This window comes from Capra hircus, chromosome 2 (genome assembly GCF_001704415.2).
Source record: "Capra hircus breed San Clemente chromosome 2, ASM170441v1, whole genome shotgun sequence".
Classification (NCBI taxonomy): domain Eukaryota; kingdom Metazoa; phylum Chordata; class Mammalia; order Artiodactyla; family Bovidae; genus Capra; species Capra hircus.
The window spans coordinates 73,693,687-73,721,454 of record NC_030809.1 but is presented as its reverse complement, the minus strand read 5'-3'; the positions used below and the strand labels follow the sequence as shown (position 1 = coordinate 73,721,454).

At 44.1% G+C, this 27,768-nt stretch overlaps 1 protein-coding gene across 1 annotated transcript in view; it reads left to right on the top strand.

Annotated features, from left to right (window-relative positions):
• Positions 1,757 to 27,768, top strand: part of TMEM163 (transmembrane protein 163) — a 272,759-nt gene continuing 246,747 nt past the window's right edge. The window contains exons 1-2 of the mRNA XM_018062098.1: positions 1,757 to 2,046; positions 8,037 to 8,156. Coding sequence (XP_017917587.1) covers positions 1,851 to 2,046; positions 8,037 to 8,156 — 316 coding nt within the window. The 5' untranslated portion in view covers positions 1,757 to 1,850. The remainder of the gene's footprint in view (positions 2,047 to 8,036; positions 8,157 to 27,768) is intronic.

Sequence of the window (27,768 nt, the reverse complement as noted above, 5' to 3'; positions counted from 1 at the left end):
GAAGTGGGTAGTGTTTCCTTTCGCAAGCAGATCTTCCCAACCCAAGAATCGAACCTGGGTCTCCTACATTACAGACAGATTATTTACCAGCTGAGCTATCAGGGAAGCCCCAAATTAGAGGTCGCTCAGTCTCGCCAACTCTTTAGTCCTCGGAATTCTCTGGGCCAGAATACTGGAGTGGGTAGCCTTTCCCTTCTCCAGGGGATGTTCCCAACCCAGGGATCAAACCCAGGTCTCTCGCATTGCGGGCAGATTCTTTACCAACCGAGCCATCAGGGAAGCGCCTCAGAAGACAGAAGCAAGACCAGTGGGTAAAGTTTTTTATTTTTGTGTGTGTGCTCAAATAATCATAGCGTTTTTCTCCCCCCCCCCCCCATTTCCCCCTTTCCTAGCAAGAAGGGGCCTTTGAAATGCCCTTGTCCACCTCTTAAAGTTTGTAGTTATTGTTTAAAAAAGGTAAAGTAAATTGGCCAAGGTCAACTCAGATATTCTCAACCCATCCCAACGGCAGCAACAAAATGAGACCCTCTTCCCAGTGCTAGTGATATTTCCACTGCACGACAAAGGTATTTTAATCCCACTCGGATTTCCATCGCAGGCAAACCGAGAATGAGAAACTGGTTACTCTTCAAAAAACAGGGTGCCCTCCCCCACAGTAGGCAGGCTTTAAATAAGGAATTGGCATTTTAGAAGACTCATTAAATCTTAAGACTGATATACATAGGAAGAGGAAATCTATCTTTGTGAATCTGGATACGGATATTATATTCAAGCCGAATCTGAATAATGGCCGGTCCCCTTGGGCACCTCTCCGGGTTACACCACAGGGCGTGGGTCCCCGGGTGCACCCACCTCGTTGGTTCGCAGCGGAGACGAGCCGGACCGCTCGCCAGGGGTCGAGCTCCGCGCGGTTAGAGGAGGGAACAGCTGGCCGCGCCAAGGAAGCCAGCGGAGGGCTTCCAGTAGGAGGGAGGCTTCGATATGACCTAAAGTATCAGCAAGACTTGGCTACTCAGAGAGGGAATAGCTGGTGGCGGACAGGCTGGATCCACGGTCCAAGGGCAGTCTCAGTGGTAGTGGTGGTGGTGGTGGGGCGCGGTTAGGGTCCAAACTTCTATAGAACGCCCTGTGGTCCTAAGACACCCGGTCTCTTTAAGTTGGTGTGGAGGGTAATCGACGCTCTTAGAAGACGACCCAACACCGGTGGGGGTGGAGGCAGGTGAACCTCGTTCTCCTGAGATGGGCGATGAGGATGGCAGCCCAGGCAGGAGACCCTGCTTAGTCTGTGAAGCCCGTGCAGCGCCAGAGAAGGGTGCCACATTAGGGCGCTGACCGCTTTCCTAACCAAGCGCGGGCGCAGCCTTCTCGGACAGTAAAGGAAGCGGGTCCGAGGCGATCTCCTCTGCTCACCATCCCGCGGCACGAGTGGGGCGGGTCTCCCATCACACCCTCAGCAGGCCCTGCCCGGGTTTCTGCCGGTCCCGGCTTTCCCAGTAGTCCAGCCCACACCCCCGAGCCTCCGGGCTTCAGGCCTGGCCGGATCCCTCCCTCCCCACCGGCCTCGGGGCGCGGGCTCCGGCGCCGGGGCCTCGGGGCGGGTCCCTGCCGCACGCACCTGCCCCCGGGGGCGGAGCGCGGCAGCTGCTGCTGGGCCCGAGTCTCTGCCACCGGCCACGCGAGCCGCGCGGCTCCCGCACACCCCCCCGCCCCCTGCCGCCGCCGCACCTCCACTCCGCGGCGCCCGCGCGGTCGGTCCGTCCCTCCGCCCGCTCCCAGCCGCGGCGCCTCGCACTTCTAACTCGAGTCCCCGCCGCGCTCGTCGTCGCCACCCGGACCCGCCGCCCCGCGCCATGGAGACGGCCGCGGGCAGCGAGCGCCGCAGCACCCCGGGTCCCGCAGTCCCGCCGCCGCCCAGGGGCCACGCGCCCTTGGCCACCGCCTCCGGCCCGCTGAGCTCCCCGGCGCGCGAGCCGCCGCAGCCCGAGGAGGAGCGGCAGCTGCGTATCAGCGAGAGCGGCCAGTTCAGCGACGGGCTGGAGGACCGAGGTGAGCGCGCGCCGCCCCGGGCCCCTTCCCCTGGCCCGGCCCCTTTCCCCGGCCGGGCGGGCGCGATGAGGAGCCGCTGCTCGGGGCCCGCCTTTCCGCTGGCGGGTGGGGCCGGGCTCGGCGCCTCGGAGCGCGCTGGGGCGCGGAGCTCCGACTTCCCGCGAAAGCGTGCAGAGCTGAGGGCGGCAGCCCCACCTTCCGCGGCCGGCACCGCCCGAGTCGCGGCGCCTCCGCCGGAACCCGAGAACCCGACTGCCTCCTGGGAGACCCCGCCGGGGCCCGCACCCTCCTCTCGGCCAGCCTTGGCTCCTCCAGCGCCCACTGGAAAAGTTTCCTGGAGGCGTGTGTGTGTGTGTGATTTTTTTTTTTACCCCCCCTCCGCTTTCCGAGCCGAGCGCTCCCGGTTGACTGCGGGTCGCGCTCAGTTGGGAGGGTCCTGAGCTCAGAGCATGCTCCTTCCCAAACCCCGTTCGGCTCCGTGGGTTAACCAGTGAGAACTAACTTATGCGGATTCAGCTTCGAGGGGCGACTGCCCCGGCGAAGGGGAGTCGGGTGACCTCCGACCCTCATTTACTGGATACCCAGTTTATCGTGGGTCGCTGCCCCGCTGTTTGCCGATACAGAGGACTGGGACACTTGGATTTGGACCACTGATCCTGGATGGATGCCGCTGGAACCTGGTGGTTCTCGGAGCGCGCATCCCAGCCCCTTCAAAATCCCTGGATGCTGGCAAACGTCCCTATCCCAGGAGGCCAAGCCCGACCCTCCGACAGATAGCCGGTTACCCCTTTGAATTGCCCACATAAAACGCGAGAGACTGCCCTATTCATTCCTATGTCTATCTCCTCCTACATTTCTCTTTTTTCCCCTCCCTAGTTCCCTTTCAGCCCGCTTCTTGGCCACGTCTGTACCTTTTTTGTTTCTTGCAGAATCGAATCCAAATCGGCCCCCTCAAAAAGACTCAATGGCTCTGCTAAAACCGGTTAGTGGCCGAAACGGGATTCTGACAGCCGGCCGCTCCGGGGGGAGCGGCTAGTCGCCACCTCCACCCCCTGTTCTTGGAAGCCTTATTTTGTTGGCTGTGGCGGATTTGTATATTTCAGTCTTAGCAGGTTTCTGTATATTCTTGGTATCTCCTGTACATTTTTATTCCGGTTTAGTGTTCGGAGGCACGATCTCGTTCCTTAGAAATTTTAAACTGTAGCATGTGAAAAACAGAATGACATGGAAGCGGCAATTCCCAGAGAATCGGCAGGGATGCTCGGGCGAGAACTGGAGCCACTCCGGTTGCAACGAGTTCCGCACCTATGTTGCAGTTTCTCCTCCTATTCTCACCTAACTCGATTATCATTTTCGAGCTGATGATGGGTGACATCACAAGCACCCAACAAAATCTATCATTTTTATTGTAGATCGTGTTAATTACCTTTCTCTCTGCAACTGATGCTGTAGGATTTAAAATTTTTGTATTGAAGAAAGACCGAACTCTGGGATGGGCTTATTTTTGTAGCATTGCAGGTCGTCTGTATCAAGCTGGCCTATTTCTCCCTATCTCACAAAAGAATAGGAGGGGAAAAACGTGCTAGGGCAAGTTAATATTTAGTGTCATTTTGTAGCTCGGGCTCAAGCGTAAAAAGCCCATCTAAATTCATTCTTAAGGTTATTTTTCACTGGTCAACTGAATTTTATTTTCCATTATGTTATTGCATGAAAGCATTCACTGTTCATAAACTGTCACTGTGTGAAAGCGCTGCTGTCACACACTGCCAGTCTGTTAAGATGAGTCCTGTCCCCCAAAGAACCCGGCTTGGTGTGGCCTTGAAAGCTGAAAGTCAGAGTGACATTATTCTGTTTGACCCGTTCCTGGTAGCCAAGAGTTAATGCTGAATGAGTCATTTCTATTAAATAAATCAGAAGCTTATCTAGGGAGGTTTCTTAAAATATTTTTGTGTTATTTTTTCTTATGGGGCTGCATCTTTTAAATATCGATTTTTTTTTTTTTTTGTATCCCTTGGGAATGGTTTGATTGCTACTACTGCTATATTTTTCCCAATAGTGAGAGGCTTTGGGGAGGAGGAGGCCTCGGCAGCTGCCTGCTATGTATCTCTACATCATGCCTGGCTTGCTTGTCTTCTAAACCTAAATACCTACCTATGGGTGTGTGGGAGGGTGGACTCCTGGTTCTGTACCCATATTTGGCCTTCTCTCTTGCCATAAATTCCTTCTGAGCTGTCAGGACCCTGTTAACACTCTCAATCTAACTTTGATCAAAGGCTTGCTTATAAAAATCTAGTGTTTGGGAACTTTAGAGGTTTTTTTTTCCCCCCATAGAAGTGATGTGGCTGGTTCCCAGAAACCTAGCTAGCTCATATTGTCAGTAACTGCAGTGCCATTTGGTTGAGCCTTGTAGTTCAGGGAGCAAGAGCTTTGTGGTCCAAGACTGACTAAAACAAACAAAACATAGGCCAAGTTTGTCTTAGGCATTTCCACACCCTCCCTTTCAATGCCCACTCTTCTCCCCACAAGTGTTTCCCATCATTCTGCCCCAAGGCTTAGGGCCCTAAGAGTGTTATCTGCTTCAGCATTTTCTGCTGCCTTCCTATCTAATGAATATTCCCCTTCTTTCTGAGAATCCAAGCATGACCAGTTCTTAGGAGAAAGCGGGGAACTAATTCATACTAGCATGGAAATGACTGATGGCTTCAACCTCCCTGTGTATATTTGCATCTCCTCAACCGCAGTATCAGTCCTTCATTAATAAAACCCTTATGCTTACTTATGCTTACCTTATGCCAGGGTCCAAATTACAAATAGGTGAAATTTGAGTGAGATTAACAATTTGAAGGTGGAGGCCAACTAAAGGCCTCTTTCTTGTAGGAGCCAGCCATGTGAGCAAATGTGAGACCTGCCTTGGGTTCTGTAGGCTGTGCTACCTTTCTTCTACTTTTGAAACACAGCTTCCTGAAAATTTTAGAAATTCTCGTCACATCTCTGGCTTGCACATGTGCATGCAGCTAACACAGGTTGGAGGGGGGAGGTAGAGGAACCTGTGTGCAGACAATTCATTTATAAGCCAGGTCTTCATAGATCATTATATCCCACTTCCCTTTGAGGAGTGGAGAGTCATCCACTCTAGGTTTTAGCTCTATTTTTAGCAAGGAAAACTAGTAGGAAGCAAGTGAAAGTTGAATAGGAATGGGAAAGTTTCTCCCTTCCTGGACAGTCTCCGTTACATTTACTCCGGTGTTTAAAGTTTGAAACTTCTCATGGGGAAGCACATACAGGATCAGGTCTGGGGAAGAACTATCAATCCTGCTGATTAGGTGCAATGCTGCACCACCTTAGCAGGACAGTGCAGTCCAGGTGAGCTGGCAGCCCACACTCCTCCAAGGGGAGTGCTGGCCCCCTCAGGGGTGAGGTGTGTTCACTGGCCGTGCAGTCAGCTCCAGTCACATTGTTGGAAACAGCTGGCTTTGGAAGGAAAAAATAAATGTCATGTGTTGGAATCAGAAACCCAGATCATGGTTGTTTCTCTTAGAAAATTAAATCTTCTAGAAGGAACCTTGTTTTTTCACCCCCAGTGGATAACCTCTTGAGATTGTTGCTGTCAAAGTACCCAGCAAATGAACTGCTTACTTGAGTCAGTACTTAAATGTTACAGCTTCACTTCTGTTGAAAATCAATTGGCCAGGATGAAAGAAAGATTTCTGTGTCATCTGGGAAAAGGGAAATAAATTATAGGGAGTCAGTGGGACCTGCATAATATTTTTGGTTGTAGCTTAAACTGGAATCAAGGGTGATTGCAGTTGAAAATTAAAATGGGTGTTTTTAGCAGCTAGGGAAATAGGCAAAGGGACAAAAAGAAGTAGACCAAGGGACAGTTTGAAATCATTTGTACCCAGGGCATAATGTGATGGGAGGTTTTTCTTTTTTCTGTCCAAGTGCATTTTTTAAAGGAAGGTTTGGTGAGATTTTTACAGTGAGGTGATCGAGTTTATACCTACCTTTTGCAAATTCATCTCCCTTTTGGTTGTAAATGTGTCTGCAGGTTTCAATGACTAAAAAAATCCGGCTGTACACTGGACTCACTAACCAGGCTTCATGACTTTTCCCTGTTGTTCAGGACTTGTGATCTCAGTAGTTAATGGAACTGGGAACTGTGGTGTTGGAGAAGACTCTTGAGAGTCCCTGGACTGCAAGGAGATCCAACCAGTCCATTCTGAAGGAGATCAACCCTGGGATTTCTTTGGAAGGAATGATGCTAAAGCTGAAACTCTAGTACTTTGGCCACCTCATGCGAAGAGTTGACTCACTGGAAAAGACTTTGATGCTGGGAGAGATTGGGGGCAGGAGAAGAAGGGGACGACAGAGGATGAGATGGCTGGATGGCATCACTGACTCGATGGACATGAATTTGAGTGAACTCCGGGGGTTGGTGATGGACAGGGAGGCCTGGTGTGCTGCGATTCACAGGGTCGCAAAGAGTCGGACACAACTGAGTGACGGAACTGAACTGAACTTGTTATATTTCAAACATGATGCAGTTCTCAGTAGCCCAGTGCTTAATGTGGTGCCCAGTCAGTCTAGTGGGAAGATGCCTTTTTACGCAATGTGTAAGTGTGATTTGTTGCATGCTGTGTAGTATTTTACACATGGGTGCTTAAACCCTGACTACCAGTTTCTTCATCATTTGGAGCAGTTGTGATAAGGCTGTTCCACCTCTACGAAGTATATAATGGGTTATTTGGCTAGAGATGGTGTCCTGTTTATGTGGAATGTGTGCTTAGTCACTCAGTTGTGTCCGACTCTTTGCAACCCCATGGAGTGTAGCCCGCCAGGCTCCTCTGTCCATGGGGATTCTCCAGGCAAGAATACTGAAGTGAGTTGCCATGCCCTCCTCCAGGAGATCTTCCCAACCCAAGGATGGAGCCCAGGTCTCCTACATTGCAGGCAGATTCTTTACCATTTTAGCCACCAGTGGGATGCTGGGCTGAGAATTTGGTTCTCCATGCAACTAAGAGATGCCGTATATGATCTCTTTTTAAAGGAGAAGAAAAAATGTCCATCAAGATCATACTGATGTTATACTTTGACTCAAGGCTGTTGAAACTTGGGCATTGTCTCAGAGGCATCCTGTATTTCTGTTGTTGAGGACTCAGTGTCGAAAGCATAGGAGATGAAATCAAACCTTTATTGTATGTGGCATGCCTGGGAAGAGGCCCCTAGTTTTAGTAGGTTTACCCCACTTAGTCTGAGAATTTTTTGACATAAGCTTGATACAAAGGAATAGATACTATAGAGCAGAAAGAGGAGAGAAGAAAACATGGCATGTAATTTAGGTCAGCTGGCTGTTCGTTGTGGTTAAAGAGAAATGGTCCTTCTGTTAATTAATGAGGGGAGCCGCGAGGGTATTTGTATTCCATGACTCATTGCTTTGGGCAAAACCCAGTCCACCAGTACCGGCCAGGATGGTGGATCAACGCAAATTGGTGCTGCAGTTGAGGAGCCCAAAAGCCCAACCAGATGTGGGCTATTCATGCTGTTTTCTTAACGAAAGTCTTTGTTAGAAGGAGCTGCACCTGCTTGAGTCCGTGAGCCAAGGGAGTTAACACAGGGGCAGGGGCATGGCTGGGGTCATATGTCCTCAGGTCAGAGGTTGGTGGGCTGGCAGGCTCCTTTATAAAGAAGACAGCTGGCATTTCCCTGTGGGAACATGAACCAGATACGCTTGAGCCAGCGATCTTTCAAGAGATGCCCCAAAGCTTGATTTCCATGCCACTCTCCTAAAACACCTCTTGGATAACTGACTCACCTTGCTGCACACTGAAACTAGCACAATATTATAAATCAACTATATTTCAATTAACAGTCCCCCCCAATCTTGGCCCACAGGCTGTTGGTTTATAATCCTTGGATAAGAACATATAGCTCTAGTTGTGGGTTTCTTAATAAGGAAATGCCTAACTTCCTTTTCTCCTTGTATTTGTCAGGCTTACTAGAAAGCAGCACTCGGCTAAAACCTCATGAAGCCCAGAACTACAGAAAGAAGGCGTTGTGGGTCTCCTGGTTCTCCATTATTGTCACACTGGCTCTGGCGGTGGCTGCCTTTAGTGAGTATTCAGTCTTGCTGATTGATGTAGTTTATGGGTGTTGTCGGTTTTATTCTCGACTCCTATGGGATGCACTTTTGCTTTTAGTTGACTGTTATTGATGAGTAAATTTTTTTTCGATGGTTACATAGTCACATGCTTATAAATTAGTAAAATGGCTTCTCTCCTCTGCAGAGGCGAGAGGTAGTTAAGAAGACTGGGAGTCTAGGCTCTAATCAGTATGCGCGTTTGTGGCAGTCAATTCTGGCTGCCAGCTGAAATAGTGAAAATATTCTCTTGGTGGATGCCTTCAGCCTGGGCTGACATGTAACAAATATATATCCTTGAGACTGGTATTTTGAACCTCATGCTACCAGATGAGTGTAATATTGTAGTACGACCTCTCCTCCCCACCCCCACCCCTGAATTATATTTGCCTGAGGTTTAGAATAAAATCATCTGAACATTTTAATGAAACAAAAATGGGAGGATCCCCTTGCAAGTTTTCAGTGGACTTGGAAACAAAAATATTTATCATAATCGAGAAGGACTAAGAAAACTGACCGCATTCTGCCCATGGATAATCCAGTTTCCCTGTTAGGAAGCCCCATGACATGCATTTTCTCTACTAACATTTGCAGCCTATAGAAATGTGCATGTGCTGTTTATTCTTATTAATGTGCAGTGATTCACAAGCTTAAGCAGTGACATTCAGCTTCAGCTCAACCTTGCTGGAATCCACAGTGATTTTTTTCTTTTTAATGCTAGGAAAAAGAATATATGATATGCATTTTGTGATTAATTTATGGCCTTAACAGATTTATATTCTGGGTAATGAGTATCATACAAAATGTGTCATGTGACAACTGCAGAGTAGGAGAAGGAAGGGCTGTGTCTGCTGGAATATACTACCCTGTGTGTTTTTAAAATTCCATTCTGCACAGTTAGAGCTGCTGCTGGAAATTGGTGTTGGCTCCCATGGGGGAATATTAGAATTTGACCAAGTGTTCCTTGCAAAACTCAGTGTATATTCCTTGAAGCGATATCTATTTGGAAACACTGTACCACATCTTGGCTTTTTTTTTTTTTTTTTTTTGCCACTTATTTAGCAGCCAAGGATAATTTCAGGGTAGAAGCATTTATCAGTGAGCCAAAAATCTCATCAAGAGGAATTCTGATCCCTGAAAATAGCTACTCCTTCCTTTTTTAAAAAAAAAAATCCTGAAACAAGAGTAACAGCCCTACTGACATCCCTGGAGGATAATTTGGTTGCGGTGGCTGGTGGTGGGCTCCAAATCTGACCCTGTGATTTACATATGTAAAGAAAGAGGAATGGCAGGAAGGGAAGTGATTTACAAACAGCATAATAGTTACTCTGAGTGATAGAGCTGTTATGACTTTATAATGTGATTGTTTGAGTGAGGACCTGAATGTGGAGAAATACTGAGCAAGTTTTTCCTTTGGGAGAAGAATCCTACATTTGATGTGCTTAATCAGAATAAGAAAAAAATTAGGAAATTTTGGGTTTCCATATTATGCCTGTTCAGCTGGGTTATCTTAAAAATTTTGTTCCATTTCTTATAATAGGAAAAGACTGTTGCATAATGCATATGCACTTATAGTATTGCTTTATGAAAAGGGTTCTGTTTCTCTTTAAAATGATTTTATCCCCTTTTTATAGCAAATAATTTAACTCCTGTAACTTCTTGTCTATTAGATGTTGGCATTGGGGTATACATGGCATCATGATTTTTGTTGCTTTCTGTGGTACATTAATTTGTTCCCAAGTTGCTTTCAATTTGTTTTGGTACAGTTAAACCAAAAAATGTAAAAGCTAAACTATGTATTTTCTCATTTTAACTAGAGTAACTTTACTGTGTGTGCACATGTGTGTGTTTTATATTTTAGACCTTCGAGGTGGTCTTTGGCTGCATTGTTAGGGTTGTTGGTTTTATTCTTTAGTTCCCTAAATCTATTTGTAATATGAAATATTAAAAACTTTTAAAACATCACTTACATGTTGATAGACTTTTGCTCAATCCTTTTCACAGTTTTGAAGGGGAAGAAAGTCAATAGAGATTAAGCAATATAAGCTGACTTTTGAAATTGTTTAAATTAGTATTTAAAGGAAAATGGTATGTTTCAGAAAGCACAGTAAATGTATTTTTTAAAAAGGCTCAGAAGGAGCCCTCACTATTCTGCAAGGAGGTAGTTGACAGAGAGATGGGATAAAATGGAATAGGCTGGCTTGGTGAACAGCTGTTGTATCCAATGAAATGGTCAGGTTGAACCAGAGAACTGCTATGGAATGCAGTGCTGTGACATGGCAGAGAAGTGTGGAGTGTGTGCCCGTGTGTGCATATGTGTGTGGTGTGTGTGAGTGTGGTGGTGTGTGTTGCCAGGAGGTGATAGTCATGGTGAAGAGTAGAGGACGGTATTTATTGTCACGTCTTCTTGCTACTACTGGATGGTAAACTCTTCGGGGCAGGATGAACATCCATTTTTACTTGGAAATCAGTATTCAAGATGGTTGAATGAATGAACTGAGAAACATTTTCTAAAATGCAATTTTTTTTTAAGTTGGGGGAAGCAAAAGATTTCTTAGAAATAAATTTCATCTAAAGATTTGTTTAGATACCAGATTTAGGTCTTATTTATTTTATAAACAATTGAAATCTATTTAAGACAACTGGATAATCCTATGGCCATTCTCTTACTAAGGGCCTTTCTTGGAACTCTGTGGCTTGTTCAGTCAGAAACCCATCTTTATCTCCTTATCTGCCATTTCCTCTTTAATTGTACATGCTGGTTTTGAGCTGAGCATCCTCTGGAGAAATGCTGTTGTCTCTTTTGTGTTTGGAAATGAGGCTGATGGATATATGTAAGTTTTGGGGATGCCTCTTTTTTCAGGACTGGAAAGATTCATATTTTTACACAGTGTGTACATTTGCAAATAAAGACTATTATCCTTCACTTCCTACCAGCTTCCAAGTAATCAGGTACACTTTATTTTCACAAATCAGTAGTTTCTAAAAGACCCAATGATAAAAATAGCTTTGTTTAGTATTACTGAGTGATCGGTGATAAATCACTTACACATGTAAGTATGGATACAGGATGTCTGACATACAATGGATGATGTAAATGGATGTCTGGTATAGTCTGAAAAATTAGGTGAGTTTTCAAAGTTTGTGACTTTGAAAGTATTTTGAGAGGAATATGTGCTTTGAAAGGGAGATGAACTATTTTTGGGAATCCTTGGTAATGTAGTGATTTTTGGACCTGCTCAAATGCTGATATAAAACCAGATGGTAATACATCTTGAATATTTCAGAGAGAGTTTTAGTTTGGCTTTAAAATTACTTCTGTTTATAATCGGTAGGCAGCATGGAAAATGGCAATCCTGTTATGAACAAACCTTAAAAAATCTGTTTTAATAATGAGGTTAGAAAGAGAACAGAAGTTCTGTTTCACAATTCAGGGTTTCGACATCATTGATGTCTTTGTTAGAATGATTTAGGAAAGTGCATTCTGACTCTGAGGTTTGAATGAGTGTGAGTTAATTTTTAGGCACTCAATACATGTTCTGTGGGAAGTGAAGATCTATTTGAAACATTCTCAGGGGAAAACCTTTCCTAAGATACACAGTTCCACTTTGAAAAAAAAATTCAAACCAAGATCTTCTCAGAAAAAGTTCTCTCAAAAATTTTGTGAATCAGTAGACTTAAGAATTGGAAAATTTTCTGAAAGGAGTGGTTTCTATACTTGGGGGTTTACAAATAATGTATCTGATTGTTGTATAAACTCTTAACCCTTAAAAATGGTGGAATAAGTATACTTATTCTTTTTATTTTTAATTTGTGAGTCTAAGAGTTGAGCAGAGAAGGCAATGGCACCCCACTCCAGTACTCTTGCCTGGACAATCCCATGGACAGAGGAGCCTGGTGGGTGCAGTCCCTGGAGTTGCTAAGAGGTGGGCACAACTGAGCGACTTCACTTTCACTTTTCACTTTCATGCATTGGAGAAGGAAATGGCAACCCACTCCAGTGTTCTTGCCTGGAGAATCCCAGGGACGGCGGAGCCTGGTGGGCTGCCATCTATGGGGTCGCACAGAGTTGGACACGACTGAAGAGACTTAGTAGCAGCAGCAGCCAAGGGTTGAGAGAGAGATAAAATGAAATTATAGGTGCTTTTATAAACTCAGCAAAATATGTCTAGGAATTTATTATGGTATCTCTCAACTGACACATGTGTGAGGTGGGAAAGGCAAAAGACTCTCCAGTGGCCCTCTGGTGCCCTGAGAGAGACATCTAAAGAGTTACAGTGGCTTAAAATGTGTGGCCTGACCTGGCCTTTGCCCCCCCTTACTCAGATATCCCAGCTTCTCAGGACTGGAGCTGGCATCTTTCAGCAAAACTCATCTTCTGGTAGACCTTCATGTGGCTGAATCCTTTGAGGGCCTCACCAGCCATAAGGACTCATTTCCCAGAGTAGTTTTATTCATTCTTCGGTGTGTTTTCTTCATGCCAGTTTTCCCCTTGGTGTCCCACCTGCATTAGGTCAGGATGCCTGTGAGACCCTCACTGCTCCTGCGGCTGAACCTAAGACCCAGCCCCTACACCATTTCCCTAAAGACTTAGGGGGCTTCCATTCTGCTCCTTCCTGTTGTTCGCTGTTCTTGCTTATTTTTCTTGATGAAAGAAGGACGTGCACATTATGAAAGTTCATGAGGCCGGAAGTACACAGTGCCGATCTCTTTCCCATCCTCAACTTTTTCTCAGTTACCCCTCACCAATGCCAAGCCTTGTTGCCAGGGTCTTGTATTTCCTTCTAGACGTTCTCCGGGCGTGGGAAATGCAGGTGTGGCCCCTGTGTCTACAGTCCCCCGTTGCTACTTAGGTTCGATATGGGTCTTATTCTTGCTGATCTTTCAAGGAGCCCGGCCTCTTTCCAAGCTGCTGTTTCCCCAGGGTAGTGTGGTGGGGAGTTTTCCGGAACAACTTCCCAACCACTGCCGGTCTGGGCTGCTGAGCTGAGCGGGGAGGATGTGGGCAGGAAGTTTGTGAGCCACATCCTGGGCCTCTTTAGGGGGATAACTTGCTCCCCGGGGGAGCGCGGGACAAATGATAACCAGAGATGCTGATTCTGAGAGGTGGAAACCAGGAGGGAGGAACAGCTGAAATTCGGTTTGGGCACCTCATGTTGACAACACGCCCTGCCTCTGGGTTCTTCCTTCCTGCCCTCATGTCCTTGTGGGTTGTGGACTCAAAGGGTGATGCCTCATCTCCACACCCCAAGAATGCCGGCTCACAGATGATGCCGGCTCACGGATGCTTAGCATCTTAGTCCCGCCCCTTTGCTCACCTAGAGGCCCCTTCTGATCTTGCCCCTCCTCCCTGGCTGAACTCGGCTCCTCCCATCCCCCCCGCCAAGCTTGCCCACAAATGCTTCCTGCAGTTCCCCGGACACTGCATCCTGCTCTTCGCCCCCGCATCCATGCACCTGCTCTGCCCTTGGCGTCAGAGGCCCTGTGTTCCTGACCCCTATGTTTTGTTTTCTAGCCAAATTTTACTTATCCCTCAAAACTGAGATGAAAGAGCCCCTAGTCCAGGAAGCCTCCTCTGACCCTCCGTTTTCTGATGAAATGCGTTTTGGGAATATAGCCAATATTTTATAATAACTATAAATGGAGGAAATATAATTCTTAAAAATTGTGAATCACTATGTTGTATACCTGAAATGTACATAAGTAAGTAAACTATACCTCAATAAGAATGATTTAAAAATGGAAAGAAAAAAAAAATGCCCTTGGTTTCCAGAGCTTGGTGGGCACTGGGCAGTGTATCAGGAATGTGATACACGATACTTACATCATTGTGTTGCCACTCGGTGAACCCTCCTCAAAGGCAGGGCCCCGTTTTCTGTGGTCTGCCTTCTCAGACCCTAACACAGTTGGCGCTCAGATGCTGGTTCAGTTAGTTCAGTTCAGTCTCTCAGTCGTGTCCGACTGTTTGGGACCCCATGTTTGGGAAGCTTGCCAGGCTTCCCTGTCCATCACCAACTCCCAGAGCTTGCTCAAATTCATGTCCATGCCATCCAACCATCTCATCCTCTGTCATCCCCTTCTCCACCTGCCTTCAATCTTTCCCAGCATCAGGGTCTTTTCCAGTAAGTCAGTTCTTTGCATCAGGTGGCCAAATATTGGAGTTTCAGCTTCAGCATCAGTCCTTCCAGCGGATATTCAGGATTAATTTGCTTTAGGATTGACTGGTTTGTTCTTGCAGTCCAAGGGACTCTCGGGAGTCTTCTCTAACTCCACAGTTCAAAAGCATCAGTTCTTCGGCACTCAGCTTTCTTTATAGCCCACTCTCACATCCATACATCACTACTCGAAAAACCATAGCTTTGACGATATGGACTTTTGTTGGCAAAGTAATGTCTCTGCTTTTTAATATGCTGTCTAGGTTGGTCATAGCTTTTCTTTCAAGGAGCTAGTGTCTTTTAATTTCATGGATGCAGTCACCATCTGCAGTGATTTTGGAGCCCAAGAAAATAAAGTCTGACACTGTTTCCCCATCTATTTGCCATGAAGTGATGGGTCTGGATGCCATGATCTTCGTTTTTTAAATGTTACGTTTTAAGCCAGCCTTTTCACTCTCCTGTTTCACTTTTATCAAGAGGCTCTTGAGTTCCTCTTCACTTTTTGCTATCATAAGGGTGGTGTTATCTGCATATCTGAGATTATTGATATTTCTCCCAGCAATCTTAATTCCAGCTTGTGCTTCATCCAGCCTGGCATTTTGTATGATGTACTTTGCATATAAGTTAAATAAGCAGGGTGATAGCATGCAGGGTGATAGCATACAGCCTTGATGTATTCCTTTCCCAATTTGGAACCAGTCTGTTGTTCCATGTCCGGTTCTGACAGTTGCTTCTGATACTGATGTTTCAGATACTGGTTGGACTGGAGTAGTTTTTAACATCTCCCTGCTGAGGCCACTGTGGCTGCAGCAGGTTGAGGATGTATGTTTGTAGGTGAAAATCTCAGAAAAAGGAATGGCAGCTTTTTCAAGTGAAGGGAAACAAGTGGGAAAGCCAGTGGGGATGGGGGATGCAGGGCCCTTATCTCTCCCTCCCCCCACACCCCCACCCTCCCCTCTCCCTCTGCCTCCTCTTGGGCCAACAGATCCAGGGTTCCATTGATCCAGACTCACTCATGGCTGTTAGGAGGGTGCGTCTTCCCAGTCCCCAGGCTTACAACGAACTGTTGTTTCCAGCCCACAGTAGAGGAGGGGTCTTAGCAGCTGCCTGCTTGTTCTGCTTCCCGTCTCCCTGCATTCTGCACACAGCCTTTAATTAAAATGTGGCCAGGGTGTATTAGCACAGAGGTGTCCTTGTCGCACAGCCCCGGCGCTGACTCAGGGAAGCTGGGCAGTGAGCCCTCTGGACTCATTAGGCTGGGTGGGTCCTTGCCCCCTCCTTGCTTGTGTCTGGGCTCTGCTAACAAGCCTTCCAGAGTCCTGTGGGAAACTCCTGAGGGCTTTTCCTTTTGCCTCTCAGGCTCTTTCCAGGCACAGTTGTTAGCCGGTGGGACAAGAAGGGGTTATCTGGTCTGCTTGTGCTTAATGACTGTGATCTGGTCCTCTGGGGATTTCCCCTTGAAGGTGAAGTTTCTGGCAGAGTCCTCCTTGACGAGAGGTTATTTCCTGGAGCCTCGTCCTGAGGGCTGAAGATGAGGTTGAAGGGACGGAGAGGACTCTCCTTTTCCCAGTAAAGAAAGCTGTTTCTGAAAAAAAAAGAAAAAAAAAAAAAGAAAGCTGTTTCTCACTTTCTGCTGTTTCCTCCTGCGTGTCCTTCCAGGCTGTGGCTGTGTCCATCCAGTCCTTAGCGAGAGCCTGTTGCCTGTCTGGTGTTCTGGGTACCACAGAGAACCCTAGGGCCTGGGACAGTTTGTCATTCCCTTGATAAGCTTGGGTCTAATGGGGAGGGGATTCTGTGGACGCTGGAGCAAGTGATAGGGTAGTGGGGTAGGGCAAATAACCTGTCAGACACATAGGATGCTCAAGAAAAGATATCACTGGTCTGTTAGAGAAAGGACAGTCTGCAGCCTCCCCAAGAAAGAATTAAAGGAAAATCAGAGCTATGAATGCAGAAGCTAAGGCTGTCCCAAGGCCGGAGTGCAGGAAGACTTAGGAGGGGCTTTGGAAACTAAGATTTTGGAATAAAGTAAATGCACTAGAGGATTTTACCTTCAGTGAAGAGATGGACCAGAATAACCCCCCCCCATCAACCCAGGAAGACCACTCAACTCTGTGTGTGGGGAGGCTTCTACTAGAATTTGTAACCATGGGAATGACCTTGTGCTCATTTGTTTTTGAAATTTTCATAGGTTGCTTTCCTAAGAAATAGACTCTGACTTGGAGAGTCATTGCAGGAGGTTTATTAGGAATGGGGGCTGGGAGAGGCTCTCAGGAGAATTTCTGAAAGGAAGCAAGGGAAGCAGGATTGGGCCGGGGGAGAAGTTGAACGATAGTGCTGTTATCTCAGAGACTTGTCCCATGGGGACTTGGAGCCGGGATGGCCATTCAGAATTGTCTTATTGAAGCAAGATTGCTAGACTCGTCATTGGTATGGGCTGCCCCATGGAGAAGCGTGACCTTGGGAGAGGCAGCTTCCTTCAGTAGAGGGCGGATCCAGGAGAGGGATGAGCTGTGAGCCATTGGCAGCCCTCATTCCTGGCAGCTGAAGGAATGAATGGGGAGTCCCTGAGGGAGAATCCATGGGGTACACCATGGTGTCCTATATAGGTGCTCATCCTGCCCGGGTATCCTAGGAACCCTCAAGCTGAGATACTGACATGGATCTGGTTCCATGTTGCAAAGACCCCTGGAATGCCTGAAAGAAGCAAGTGTAGAACCTCCACTAAGTCCCAGTAGCCTCACGTGGATGACACGCCACCAATGCTGAGCTCATAATCCAACATTAGGAAGCTCCTGAGAAAGGATTTTAACCAGATGACTAAGTCATACAACAGCATGATTAGAACTCGATGAGAAGAGACTCTGATAGAATCTGTAAAATGCATATATTTAATGAACAGACAATAAAAAAAGGAATCAAGCACGTGAAGGACACTGAAAAGAACAACTGGGAAACAAACAAATAAATATGTATTTTTGTTGTTTTTATGGAAGCCATAGCATGAGTGTAGTTTTGTTTTTTGCTGCACCGCACAGCATGAAGGATCTTAGGTCCCTGACCAGGGACTGAACCTGTGCCCCCTGCATTGAGAGCACAGTCGTAACCACTGCACTACCAAGGAAGTCCCATGTGGGTGTGGTCTTTAAAGTTAAGAACTGTAACGGCACCGCGCCCCCCATCCCCGCCCTGCCCCCGCAACTCTCCTCTCTGTTTCCTCCTCATCTCCATGCTGGCTATCACTTGGCCTCTCTAGTTGATTCTTTTCTTATACCTTTAAAAATAACAGGCTTCTAATGCCAGTTCTTGAATTTTTGTTGTTAAGGTATTGCTTGTTGACTTCCCAGCAGGGAAGAAGATAATTTACTCTCTCCTCTCCTCCTGGCCCCACACAGACATGCTGACTTCCTGAATTCCCATCCTTGCATAATAGTTATGGTTTGCGTTACTATGCCTACATAAATCTTGCTCACTGAGCTATATGGCAAAGAATGATTGCCTCTTTCCTGCACCATTTTTTATTTTCTCCGGTTTTAGTATTTGATATGTAAGTTCTGCTTTGTTTGTTCCTATGTTTACTTTTCCCTGCATCTCTTTATTTTTGAAAAATTATTTATTTGTCTTCGTTGCTGCTCTTGGGCTTTCTCTGGCTGCGGCAAGAGGGGCGATTCTGTTTGTGGTGCACGGGCTTCTCACTGCTGTGGCTTCTCTTGGTGCAGAGTGCGAGGTCTAGGACATGCGGGTTGCAGTGGTTGCAGCACACGGACTTAATTGCCCCACGGTGTGTGGAATCTTCCCCAACCAGGGACTGAACCCATGTCCCCTTCACTGGCAGGCAGATTCTCAACCACTGGACCACCAGGGACGTCCCTCTGCATCTCTTTCTTATTAAGTTATAGTTCAGCATTTTTATGTCAACCTCCGCTTCTTTGTAATATTTTCAGATGCATCAATAATTCTGTCAGTGTTTTCTTGAAGAAATCTCTTTCAGAGCTGTTTGACATTTGTTAATCTGTTTGGTTGCCCTTTCTATTTGATGGGCATCCTAACATCCTGCATCCTAGCATCACCCTTCACCACGGATTTGGGCATTCCCTGTATTTCTCCTCTGTTGAGTCCCCTGTTTCCTGGATGTCATGTTTTTTTCTTCTTTGGCTGACACGCTTATCTTCTCTTAGCTCCCCTAGGAAGGAGCACATGGGAAGGGAAGCTTTTTCAAGCCTAAAATGTCATTAATATATCCTGACACTTGACTGATGGCTTAATAGAAAATTCTCAGTACAAATAATGTTCCTTAAGAGTTTTGAAGCTCTTATTTCTAGGGTTACTATTTAAGTCCTAAACCTTTCTAAATCATAATCCTTTGTATGAGACTTGCTGTGGTAGGGTCTTTTTCATAAATGTATGCCCCTCCTTTCTATTTTTTTTCCCCATTTATCTTTTTCTGTCTCTCTGCTCTACATTCTGGGAAATTTCCTCTACTTTATACTCCTATGTTTGTATTGAGCTTTTCATTCTTACTGTCAAGTTTATTTTTAATTGCCTGAGTGTGCCTTTTAAAAAGTCCTCCAACTCTTGTGTTACTGATCTTTTTCGTGGACCTTTTCTGATCTTTTTGGGAAAATATTAATGACATTAAAAAAAATCTTTTTCTGGTTCTTATATTGTCTTTCTCTGAGGTGCTATTTTTTCCATTTTCCTTGGGTTTATTGTTTTTGTGAGGAGTCCTGTGAGCGGTGATCCTTGATAGGTCTGCTCATATTAAGAGTGGGTGTTAAAAAAAGTAGATGTGTACCCTATGTTTGTAGCAACACTATTTATGTTAGCCATCCCTCCCAAAAAACCCCCCAAAATACAATAGTCAAGACATGGAAACAACCTAAATGTCTATCAATAATGAATGGATAAAGAAGGTATGTGTATATGCTACAATGGAATACTACTCAGCCACGAAAAAGAATGAAACAATGCATTTGGGAGCAACATGGGTGGGCTAGAGATTATCATTCTAAGTGAAGTCAGGCAAATACCATGTGCTATCACTTCTGTGTGGAATCTAAACTATGACACGATGAACTTACGTATGAGACAGACTCACAAACATAGGGAACAGACTTGTGGTGGCCAATGGGAGGGGCGTGGGGGAAGGATGGATTGGGAGTTGGGGACTAGCAGGTTGAAACTATTATACCGAGAATGGATAAACAACAAGGTCCTACTGTAAGGCACAGGGAACTAATTTCAGTATCCTGTGATTAAACCATAATGAAAAAATTAAAAGACAAAAATAGTAGGTGTTTAAAAGCTGACTGGAGCTGTGAATATATGGGTGGACTTTGTGGTGGACTGTTTTGTTGGGTGGATCCCAGTTTAATGCTTCCTGGTCCTTCCTCCTGGGCTTCCCAGGTTGCCCAGAGAAGGGCTTTCTGATCTGTCTGGAGGGTAGACACTTACTGCTTGAATTATGTGTGCTGAGTTGAGGTGGAAGATTGAGATCTCATCATTCTATTTGGAATTCTTCACTTGGTCTGCTGGGTAAGAGTTCAGTTTGATTTTCCCACCTTTAGCTGAGTCTGGCGTTCCTCAAATAAGAAACTGTTGTACCTTCTTCAGAGCATAGATCTCTAATGTCTAACAGGAGTTGGGGAGGGAACCTGGAAAGGGCTTTTAAAATAGACTTTGAACCAGTCATTCTGTTTTCAGTTTTCTCTTTGTTACACTGTGCTACCAATTCTGTTTTTTCTTCAGTGCCCTGAATGTAAATTGAGTTGGCTTTTTGCTTTCACACTCTGTCTTAGGAATTTGCTTTCTGGAGTCTGTTAAATCAATTACTAGTTGCCCATATGTTTTCTAGCATCTAAAAATTGTTTTTGTTGCTTCTTCCATTTTCTTTTTCTAATGGGTTTGTCTTTTTTTTTTTTTAATCTTTCTACTCTTAGTTTAGAATTTTTTTTAGGAGAAGCAAAGGGGCTTCCCTAGTGGCTCAGATGGTAAACCTTTAGTGCAGGAGACCCAGCTTTAACCCCTGGGTCGGAAGATCTGGAAAAGGAAATGGCAGCCCATTCCAGTACTCTTGCCTGGAAAAATCCCATGGACGGAGGAGCCTGGTAGGCTACAGTCCATGGGGTTGCAAAGAGTTGGACACGACTGAGTGACTTCAGGAAAAACAAAAGTAACCGTGAGGAACCATCCTGCCATATTTCCCTGGAAGTGGCACACACAGCAGTTTATCATGAAAATATACTAAGTGAATTAGAAAGCAATCAGAAATAGTGAACCAAAATATAGTCTGAGAAACTTACTCAGAATGTAGCCCAGAGTGATACTTCTCTTTCATGTTTTCTAAGAGACATGAAATTATGAAAATTTCTAATGTAAATGAATAAGAATTCTAAAAGTAGAAAAAAGAGGAAATAGAGAATAGTCATTGTTTTTAGAGGTGTCTGAGACTGTTTTGGAATTGGTGGAAATTTAAAAATTGATGTCTTTGAACTATATTATGCTGACCATTGTGTGAGTGACTTGATGTCAGAGATTTTAAAATAAGAAAGAAAAGTACACTAAAAACATGTCTCTTTCATCTAAAAAAGTGCTGGTCACAACCTATCAAACTGATTTTATGTGCCACCAATGGGTTGTAACTTTCAGTTTAAAGAACACTCACCCAGTGGGTCAATATAGAACCATACATCCAACAAGTCTGTTTAACGTTATGGAACATTTATAAATGTGACCACTTCCATGGTTATGAAAGAAGTCTCATTCAGTTACTAAGAATTTGTATTTTACAGTGTTCTTTATTCACAATGCAATGAACATTTGAAATAGCATGTAGCTAAAATGCTTCTGTATGTCACAACATATGTGGGAAATTAACACCTTTCTGAGTATCACAAGGGGGAGAGGTGCTAAATATTTGAAAATATTTAGAACTTCAGTTCAGTTCAGTTCAGTCACTCAGTCGTGTCCGACTCTTTGTGACCCCATGAATCGCAGCACGCCAGGCCTCCCTGTCCATCACCAACCCCCGGAGTTCACTCAGACTCACGTCCATCGAGTCAGTGATGCCATCCAGCCATCTCATCCTCTGTCGCCCCTTCTCCTCCTGCCCCCAATCCCTCCAAGCATCAGAGTCTTTTCCAATGAGTCAACTCTTTGCATGAGGTGGCCAAAGTACTGGAGTTTCAGCTTTAGCATAATGTCTTCCAAAGAACACCCAGGACTGATCTTCAGAATGGACCGGTTGGATCTCCTTGCAGTTCAAGGGACTCTCAAGAGTCTTCTCCAACACCACAGTTCAAAAGCATCAATTCATTGGCGCTCAGCCTTCTTCACAGTCCAACTCTCACATCCATACATGACCACAGGAAAAACCATAGCCTTGACTAGACGGACCTTAGTCGGCAAAGTAATGTCTCTGCTTTTGAATATACTATCTAGGTTGGTGATAACTTTCCTTCCAAGGAATAAGTGTCTTTTAATTTCATGGCTGCAGCCACCATCTGCAGTGATTTTGGAGCCCCCAAAAATAAAGTCTGACACTGTTTCCCCATCTATACTATATAAAACAAGAGACTAAGAAACAGAAAAGCAGTAAACCCAACATAGGTGAAAGGAAGAAAACAGTACATTTAAGAGTACAAATTAATGAAAGAGAAAAAGATGAAATAGAATCAATAATACTAAAAGCTGTTTAAGACTAATACAGTTAGGTTCAGCTCTAGACAAAATGATCATAACAGAAAAGGAAGGAAGGAAAAGTAATTGCAAGTTAAATGAGGAGTAATAACTAGAAATAAAGAAAAACATAGTCAATCAGACTGTTTACAGTTTTATGCCCATAAATTTGAAAGCTTAGGTGAAATGCATAGTTTTCTAGAATCATAATCTGTTATGATTGACTCAAGGAAAAAAGTGACCAAAATGGCAACCCACTCCAGTGTTCTTGCCTGGAAAATCCCACGGATGGAGAAGCCTGGTTACAGTCTACAGACTACTGTCCATGGGGTCGCGGAGAGTCGGACACGACTGAGCGACTTCACTTTCATGCTTGATTTAAGTTAAAAAAGTTAATCTAAGCCATTGGTTCTCACTCAGGTATGATTTTACACCTAACTCTGTGCCCCCTCCTTTCCCAGAGGACATTTGGCAGTGTCAGGAGACACGTTTGGTTGTCACAGCTGGGGCAAGGAATGCTACTATCATCTGGTTGGCAGAGGCCAGGGATGCTGCTGAACATCCCACAATGCGTGGGGCAGTCCCCCACGAAACAATGAATTACCTGGCTCGAAATGTCAATAGTGCAAGGTTGAGAAACTCTAATCTAGGCCAACATGGTTTTATAGGTGGTTTTATGAATATATAAGGATTAGATAATCCCATTCTTATGTATTCTGTTTCACTGAAAAAAAAAGGAATACTTCCCATATAATTTTTTAAAAATTTATTTTTAATTAATTTTGGCCAAGCCATGTGGCATGGGGGGTCTGTCTAACCAGGGATGGTACCTGCGCCCTCTGCACTGGAGTCTTAACCAAGGGACTGCCAGTGAAGTCCTCAATGTTATTTTGAGGGTAGTACTACCTCGATACCAAAAATGAAAGACCTTAGAGAAGAATTTACAGATAAGCAAGCTGAATCTGTGTTTATATAACAAAACAGTAAATAACCATCTTTACCACATTGTGTTAATTTTAGAATGCAAGGATGGTGTAGTCCGAATAGTTATTATGTAATTTACCATGTTTGTAAATTAAGAGGAAAAGTCATAGTGTCTTTCGGTAGATATACAAAAGGCATTTGAAAGAATTCAAGGCAAGATAAAACTTTTAGCAAAGAAGGGATTTACCCTGATAAAGACTATCTAACTTAAAATGTTAACAATTGTAAGTGGTAAATATTAGAAGCAATCCTGTAAAATCTAGAATGAAGATAAGGATGCTGCTGTTATCACTTTTCTCCAGCATTATTTTTGATGTTCCAGCCAGTGCAGTAAGGCAAGAAAAAGAAACAAAAGTACATACATAGACTGGAGATGGGGAAAATAAGAAACCAGCTTTGCTCATGGATAGTATAGTCTACTCTACATAGAAAAGACAAGACAGTTGGCAGACACTATTAAAAGAAATGAGAAATTTCAGCAAGGTTGATGTGGATGAGTAGAAGTTTAACATACAGAAATCAAGTGTGTTCCTGTACAATAGCAACACAGTTGCTTAAAGTTGTTTTTCAGTTGGTCAGTCGTGTCCAACTTTTTGTGAACTCATGGACTGCAACACGCCAGGCTTCCCTGTCCATCACCAACTCCTGGAGCTTGCTCCAACTCATGTCCATTGAGTCAGTGATGCTATCCAGCCATCTCATCCTGTGTTGTCCCTTTCTCCTCCTGCCTTCAGTCTTTCCCAGCATCAGGGTCTTTTCCAGTGAATTGGCTCTTTGCATGAGGTGGCCAAAACATTGGAGTTTCAGCTTCAACATCAGTCCTTCCAATGAATATTTATTCAGGGTTGATTTCCTTTAGGATTGACTGGTTTGATCTCCATGCAGTCCAAGGGACTCTCAAGAGTCTTCTCCAGCACCACAGTTCAAAAGCATCAATTCTTCGGTGCTCAGTCTTTTTTATTATCCAGCTCTCACATCCCTACATGACTACTGGAAAAACCATAGCTTTGACTGTGTGGACCTTTGAGGCAAAGTAATGTCTCTGCTTTTTAATATGCTGTATTCAGTTCAGTTGCTCAGTTGTGTCCGACTCTTTGCAACCCCATGGACTGCAGCATGCCAGGCTCAGATGACATCGCCCTTATGGTAGAAAGTGAAGAAGAACTAAAGAGCCTCTTGATGAAAGTGAAAGAGGAGAGTGAAAAGTTGGTTTAAAGCTCAACATTCAAAAAACTAAGTTCATGGCATCCAGTCCCATCAGTTCAGTTCAGTTCAGTTGCTCAGTCGTGTCTGACTCTTTGCGACCCCATGAACTGCAGCATGCCAGGCCTCCCTGTCCATCACCAACTCCCAGAGTTCACCCAAACTGATGTGCATTGAGTTGGTGATGCCATCCAACCATCTCATCCTCTGTCATCCCCTCTCCTCCTGCCTTCAATCTTTCCGAACATCAGGGTCTTTCAAATGAGTCAGCTCTTCGCATCAGGTCACCAAAATATTGGAGTTTCAGCTTCAACATCAGTCTTTCCAATGAAACACCCAGGACTGATTTCCTTTAGGATGGTCTGGTTGGATCTCCATGCACTTCATGGGAAATAGATGGGGAAACAATGGAAACAGTGACAGACTTTATTTTTTTGGGCTCCAAAATCACTATGGATGGTGACTGCAGCTATGAAATTAAAAGATGCTTGCTCCTTGGAAGAAAAGCTATGACCAATCTAAACAGAATATTAAAAAGCAGAGACATTACATTGCCAATAAAGGCCTGTCTTTTCAAAGCTATGGTTTTTCTAGTAGTCATGTAGGGTTGTGAGGGTTAGACTATAAAGAAAGGGGAGTGCTGAAGAATTGGTGCTTTTGAACTAGTATTGGAGAAGACTGAGAGTCCCTTGGACTGCAAAGAGGTCCAGCCAGTCAATACGCTGTATAAGTTTGTCATTGCTTTTCTTCCATGGAGCAAGCATCTTTTAATTTCATGGCTACATCACCATCCATAGTCATTTTGGAGCCCAGGAAAATAAAATCTGTCACTGTTTCTATTGTTTCCCCATCTATTTGCCATGAAGTGATGGGACTGGATGCCATGGTCTTCATTTTTTGAATGTTGTGTTTTAAGCCAGCTCTTTCACTCTCTTCTTTCACTTTCATCAAGAAGCTCTTTAATTCCTCTTTGCTTTCTGCCCAGGAGTAGAATTTTTAATTTTCATCACAATGCCATGTCTTATACTAACAAACCAAAAGGAATAAATCTAATATACAGTTCCTTAAGTTTTAAAATATCAAAGTGCATTAAATCTGAATAAAGAAACAAATCCTGTTTTCATGGTTGGGAAGATGATAAAGATATCAATTTTCCTTATAGTAACCTGATTACATGCAATTTTGCTAAGAATGCCAATAATTTTTTTCTAGTAAAGCTGTAAAATTTATGTGGGGGAATAAAGGGCTAAGTGTAGTTAAAGTGATCTTGAAGAACAAGGTACATGGACTTGGCAAATCTTTAAACAGTAGAGCAGTTGAGGACTTCTGTGGTGGTCTACTGGTTAAGACTCAATGCTTCCACTTCAGGAGATGCAGGTTCAATCCTTGGTCAGGGAACTAAAGATCCTGCAGGCTGATCCATGCTGCATGGCATGGCCAAAAATAACAATGACAAAAAAAAAACTAGAGCAGTTGAGATTATGATATTTTTAGGGACAAACAGACCAAGGAAGTAAAGTAGGCAGTTCAGAATTAGTACCACACATATGGAAATTTGATATTGAGAGAAGTAGCATCACAGATTGGGGAGGGAAGTAACCGTACTGGAACAATTGGCTGTCTGTGCAGAAAAAATGAACATAAATTTCTATCTCCCACCACAGACAAATACAAATTCCAAGTGAGTTAAGACATTAAACTGAAAAGCAGGAATCTAAAACTTTTAAATGGAAGTATGAGAATATGCATATGACCTGGCAGTAAAGAAAGTTTAAAAATTTAAGACACAGAGAGCACAAGCATCAGTTAATTTAACTACAACCATAAAAAATAAATAAATTTAACAGTAAAATAAACATTCACAAATTTGTCTATAAGCAGACTGAAATCTTTGTACGTAAGAAAGAACTATATAAAATGAAAGATGAGCCTACGACTGGGAGAAGATATTTACAAAGCATGCAACTTTTATACGTGTTCAAGGAGATGCACAGACTGTTCACAGCACTTTTGTCTGTAATGGCAAAACCTCGGAGGGAGACAGATGTCCACTAACAGGAGAACTGATAAACTCCATGTCTTAATTCTGTGACTCTCTCTATAGCATCACTTTTCAGCTTTGTAAGATCCAGGGTACCCTTTTTATAGTTTTCATATATATATATATATTTTTTAAGTTATTTGTTTATTTATTTATTTTTGGCTGTGCTGGGTCTTCAGTGCCGTGCAGGAACGTTCTCTAGTTGCAGAGAGCAGGGGCTACTATCTAGTTGTGGTACACAGTCTTCTCATTGCAGTGGCTTCTCTTGTTGCGGAGCATAGGCTATAGGGCATGGGGGCTTCAGTAGTTGTGGCTCGTGAGCTTAGTTGTCCCAAGGCATGTGGGATCTTCCCAGACCAGGCACTGAACCCATGTTCCCTGCATTGGCAGGTGGCTTCTTAACCAGTGGACTACCAAGGAAGTCCTATAACTTATATGTTACCATACCCATTCTACTATCTTAAAATAAACTCCCATCTATACATACAATTTATAAAAATAACATTATATCCTGAATGCAAAGTAATGGAAAAATAAAAGCAAGATAATTTTGAAGAAAATCGTGCATATGTGACTGTATAAATGCTTGGTATGATGATATTTTTAGATACAGTTAAGCAGTTATTTACACTTGTGTATAAGGAGGAAATTGGGGTCTTAGAGAGAAGATTTCATTGTTTACGTTTTATACATGTCTACAAAAGATGGGGCATTTTGAAAGAAGGACTGAAGAGGTTGATGTTGACGTGGACATGTAGAGTCATGACAAGTGTGACGCCTACGAGGACAGATTGATACACGTGTTTTGTTTTGTGTCTTGAAAACCTGGAGTGGAGTTGCTATTAGTGACCTAATATTTTGAACTGGTTTATAACTCTTTGTTAAAGTCTCACTAAAATCAATCATGCTCTCCTTTTCATTTACATGGTATTTCCTGTAAAAAATCAGTGTATGTATAAAACTATGCAAAAGAAAACAAAGTTTCCTGCAGAGGTAAAAATAGAATTGAGTTCTAGGCTCAGATACTTTTTCACCTAAATGAGTATCTTGTGGGTTTTCTGAAATCCTATGGGAAAAGAGAAAATTTTTCATTGCACAGGAGTTTTGTGTGTAATGGCAAAACCTCGGAGGGAGACATTTTAGAATATTAAGATCCTTGACTCCTTCTCAGTCACTAAATACTACCATCTCCCCAGGCCCACATTTAACAACCAGTGACAACCCAACACATTTCAAACATTACCCCTACTGTTCTATTGAAAATGGCTCAACTGGAACTTCTAATGTGGAGTCAATGGAAAACAGTGCTTAAGAATGGAAGACTCTACCAATGATATAATCTTAACCAATACTAATGTATTGTTCACTACTGCAGTGTTTGTGAATACAGAGGTGTAATAACAAACATGGGAATGGTAGGGTAAACTCAGGATGGTGTCTTGCTTGGAGTGGGTGGACACAAGGGATCAATGAAGGATATACAGAAGGCTTTATCTGTAACAGTAATGTTCACAATCCCCCCACCAAAA